Consider the following 5,000-nt stretch of genomic DNA (forward strand, 5'->3'; position numbering starts at 1 on the left):
TATTATATATTTATATAATATATATATATAATATATATATTAACAAAATATATATATATATATAATTCTTATTTTTTTTTTTTTCTACTTTTTTTTTTAATTTCATTATTTTTTTTTTTTTTTAATTATTATAATCATTTTTTTAAGCACACATATGCACACACAAACACACAAACGCATATACGTATGCATGCAGTAAAAACATCATACATATTTTCACATAGTAACATACTGCAGTAGGTCAGAAGATGTAGAAACACGCAAATAAACCCAAGCTCAGTCAAGTAGGAAAGGGAGAGAGGCGTACCAGGCAGTAAAATAATTTCCATTCAGTCAAAAGGGGGAATCTTCAAACGGAGGGGAAGGGGGGAAGGGGGGAGGGAGGGGAGGGGATAGTACATCGCACCTTCACTCCATTAAGTTATCATTACCATGCCTAAGAATGCTTAACTTTCCCCTCCATTAGTATTGAGTAATAATCGTTATTTGGTTGTTGATAGATATTATAGGTATATGCATTCTTGAACTTAGAACCATATTTATAAGCTGTTTCTCTCTATATATGTTATTTGTTTGCCCTTTTTAATTTCTTTCTACTTTTTGCTTTATCCTTTTTTATGTTCTTTATTCTTATTCAATATGAGTTGATAATTTTTTTTTAAATTTCTTATTTTATTCTATCATCTCCATAGGATTACTAGAATATTTATTTATGTCCCTGAGAACTTGACTATAGAAAATACTTTACATGCTTAATCAGAACATATATGCATGAAAAATATATAGAAAACGTATCCAAAAGACATATAAAGTATAAATCTATCATAAGTCTTCAACAAAATGTGTCTCTTGAGACGGGGTGGGGAACAATCAGCAGTAATATTGTGTAAATGCTTAATAAGAAACAGAACATGCAAGATATATCCATATCTATATCTACTTATATCTATCCATACGTGAGTGTATGCATGTGTGTATAATCATATCCAAGTTACATCAAAGTCTCTTAATTTGGGATTCAATTCCAACGAACAGTGTCGGGAGACGCGGTAAAAATGGCGGGAAAAAACCAACTTACGGTTCATGAGATCCCGGAACTTCCGCCCTTCCTTCTCTGTAAACTTTTCGACTTTTTTCTCGCCTCCATTCTGAAGAGATGAAAATAGCGTTGGACTTGACAGATCTAGAAATAAAACTGTAAGTAATATAATGCTCAAAAGATAGGAATGAATAAACACCGGTCTTTTATCCCGCTGGTGGCAGTGTTACCGCAATTAGGTTGTCATAGTTTAGTCAGAGGATACATGAATATTTGTATGTATTTACAAAGCAAAGGTATATAGGAATATATACAGTTAGTTGGGTGGATAGATATATGTTTAAATAGGTATCGGTGTTTCAATAACAAAAGTCAAATGATGTAGTCACCGGGCAAGACTCAGGCAAAATTATCCACGCCCCCTATATGTCCGCGACCAATCACAATCACGGGCGAGTGATTGCGAAGGATCTGATTTGCTAGATGTGGAGAAGTGGCAAGGAGAAGGCGGGGCTAAGTTCGCCTGAGTTTGTGCCGGTGACTATAGTGTACACTTGTGCTCAGACCTAGAGACTATTCAGGGCCACATAGACACACATTTCGTCCATATAAGGTTATATATGATTATTATTAAACTTGTTATCGCTTACTAATCCCCCTTTTGTCACTTTGGGAAGAATCAAAAGTCTTTTTAAACAAGATATTATATATGGATTACTTTAATTTTGTACCTGTTCTCTCTCATTCAATTCCAAAATAGTCTATATGTATTTTTGATAAACTGTTATGAAAAAATGCAATCTTTTTCTCACCCCCTATCACAATACCATACCATCACACCATCACATCGTCACAACACTATTCCCAACCACCATACCCAACAAACAATACCCAAAACTAACCCTAAGTATGAAAATAAGGCGAGCGAGCAACCGAACGTTTTCAGTGGGGTAGTTGGGAGCCATCTTCTTAAGCGCCGGACACTCGTACTTGTGGACGTCAGAAGCCATGCGCTCGCAGTCCTTCGAGCAGTACCTCAGGAACTGGCAATTGGGGCATGTGAAGAGGGCTTTTTTCCTGTAGATAGAAAGGGGGAGGGTGAGTGAGAAAGGGCCCAAAAGGGGGCGTGTATATATATAATCGTGGTGTGTAGGTATGCGCATGGTTGTAAAGATATGTGGATACACACACGTAGAAATGCGCGGATTCACTCACGCCCTTTCGCTCTCGTTCTCAACTTGTAATTGACAAGGCATATATGTAAGTAAAAGGTAAACAAGGAGAAATTTGAGAGGTTGTGAGGTGCTTGTATACGATCATATGGGTTGTTTACTTGTTGTCCTAGTAGGTTGTTTACCAGTCACGGTTGATGCTTGGGAAAGAGGGAATGCTTAGAAGAACCTATGCCGATGGGATATGTAGTATATTTCCGAGTATTATATTTTTTTTTGTGTTGGAAAGGTGGAACTGATATCGTTTATCAGTGTCGAGTTCTATGGAATGTCTATTATGGTGTTGTGTGATACCAGGTGTGTTTGCGTGATTTTAAAGCTGGTTTATTTGTGCAGCTCTAGTGACTATCTTGTATATGTTAGAACGGGTGTGTTGGAAGAACAAAGGAGCTGTGTGATAGGGCGATATATATGTGTTATCGTGAGTATCGCCTCAGGAATCCAAAGGTGCTATTAGTTTTGTGGTGAGTGTTGTTTGTGTGTTGAACTTTATGGTAGATGTTGAGTTGTATACTTTAATAACATTTATGGGTGTGTACTTTGTTAAGTGTATGGTTATGGTGTATGGTTATATAAGACACAACCACACACACACACAAACAAGCGCAAGCATAAGCTCTCTCTCTCTCTCTCTCTCTCTCTCTCTCTCTCTCTCTCTCTCTCTCTCTCACACACACACACACACATACACACACACATACACTGACACTAACACTGACACTAACACACAAACACAAACACAAACACAAACACACACCTAAAGGTAAACAAGCTAAAACACCCGAACATAACACCGCGTATCACAGCTCTTTACAACACGAACTCCTGAGGACTTTCAGCAAGAGGAAGAAAAACAAATACATATATACAGGTACTTTAGACACAGCCTGAGTAACGACTGAGCACGTTGAGTGACCGTGGGCACAGTGCCAAAGGTGCAGTTCCCCTCACCATCCCTACCCCTCCCCCCGCGTGAAAGTTTATCACTCTCTTCTTTTTCCTTCTTATAAGATTCTTTTAAGGTTTCCCTACCTATCCCAGAAGGTGTTTTGTTTATTTGTTTACGTGTGTGTATGTGTCGGTGAGTAACAATGTAACTGAAGAGGTTGTTGGACATATCTACCCTGTTTTTGTTTTTTGTTGTTGTTGTACCAAGGTTAGGGAGGCGTGTCTGACACCTGGCACTTGGCACGCATGGGCACTCTGATCTATTTTGCAGGTAAGGCTGGGAGCGACAGAGAGTGACAGAGAGAGTCAGAGAGTGACAGAGAGAGTCAGAGAGAGACAGAGAGTGACAGAGAGAGTCAGAGAGTGACAGAGACAGTCAGAGAGAGACATAGAGTGACAGAGACAGTCAGAGAGAGACAGAGAGTGACAGAGACAGTCTGAGAGAGTCGGAGAGAGACAGAGTGACAGAGAGAGATAGAGAGAGTCAGAGAGAGACAGAGAGAGTCTGAGAGAGACAGAGAGTGACAGAGACAGTCTGAGAGAGACAGAGAGAGTCAGAGAGAGACAGAGAGTGACAGAGACAGTCTGAGAGAGACAGAGAGAGTCAGAGAGACACATAGAGAGTCAGAGAGAGACAGAGAGTGACAGAGAGAGTCAGAGAGAGAGACAGAGAGTGACAGAGAGAGTCAGAGAGAGACATAGAGTGACAGAGAGAGTCAGAGAGAGACATAGAGTGACAGAGAGAGTCAGAGAGAGACAGAGAGTGACAGAGAGAGTCAGAGAGAGACAGAGAGAGTCAGAGAGAGACAGAGAGTGACAGAGAGAGTCAGAGAGAGACAGAGAGTGACAGAGAGAGTCGGAGAGAGACAGAGAGTGACAGAGAGAGTCAGAGAGAGACAGAGAGAGTCGGAGAGAGACAGAGAGTGACAGAGAGAGTCAGAGAGTGACAGAGAGAGTCAGAGAGAGACAGAGAGTGACAGAGAGTCAGAGAGAGACAGAGAGCGACAGAGAGAGTCAGAGAGAGACAGAGAGAGTCGGAGAGAGACAGAGAGAGACAGAGAGTCAGAGAGAGACAGAGAGTGACAGAAAGAGTCAGAGAGAGACAGAGAGTCAGAGAGAGACAGAGAGTGACAGAAAGAGTCAGAGAGTGACAGAGAGTGACAGAGACAGTCTGAGAGAGACAGAGAGTGACAGAGAGAGTCAGAGAGACATAGAGTGACAGAGAGAGTCTGAGAGAGACAGAGAGTGACAGAGACAGTCTGAGAGAGACAGAGAGTGACAGAGAGAGTCAGAGAGAGACATAGAGTGACAGAGAGAGTCAGAGAGAGACAGAGAGTGACAGAGACAGTCTGAGAGAGACAGAGAGTGACAGAGAGAGTCAGAGAGAGACATAGAGTGACAGAGAGAGTCGGAGAGAGACATAGAGTGACAGAGAGAGTCGGAGAGAGACAGAGAGTGACAGAGAGAGTCGGAGAGAGACAGAGAGTGACAGAGAGAGTCGGAGAGAGACAGAGAGTGACAGAGACAGTCTGAGAGAGACAGAGAGTGACAGAGAGAGTCAGAGAGAGACATAGAGTGACAGAGAGAGTCGGAGAGAGACAGAAAGTGACAGAGAGAGTCTGAGAGAGACAGAGTGACAGAGACAGTCTGAGAGAGACAGAGAGTGACAGAGACAGTCTGAGAGAGACAGAGAGTGACAGAGAGAGTCTGAGAGAGACAGAGAGTGACAGAGAGAGTCAGAGAGAGACATAGAGTGACAGAGACTGTCTGAGAGAGACAGA

At 41.6% G+C, this 5,000-nt stretch overlaps 1 protein-coding gene across 1 annotated transcript in view; it reads right to left on the bottom strand.

Moving 5' to 3' along the window:
• Positions 1 to 5,000, bottom strand: part of LOC122252649 (histone-lysine N-methyltransferase SMYD3) — a gene marked incomplete in the record, with an annotated part of 26,502 nt that overhangs the window by 5,153 nt on the left and 16,349 nt on the right. Inside the window, 2 exon segments of the mRNA XM_086542845.1 lie at positions 1,079 to 1,148; positions 1,942 to 2,116. Coding sequence (XP_086398971.1) covers positions 1,079 to 1,148; positions 1,942 to 2,116 — 245 coding nt within the window.

This window comes from Penaeus japonicus, unplaced genomic scaffold, assembly GCF_977035675.1.
Source record: "Penaeus japonicus unplaced genomic scaffold, GWHDUDI00000001_assembly GWHDUDI00000012, whole genome shotgun sequence".
Lineage (NCBI taxonomy): Eukaryota > Metazoa > Arthropoda > Malacostraca > Decapoda > Penaeidae > Penaeus > Penaeus japonicus.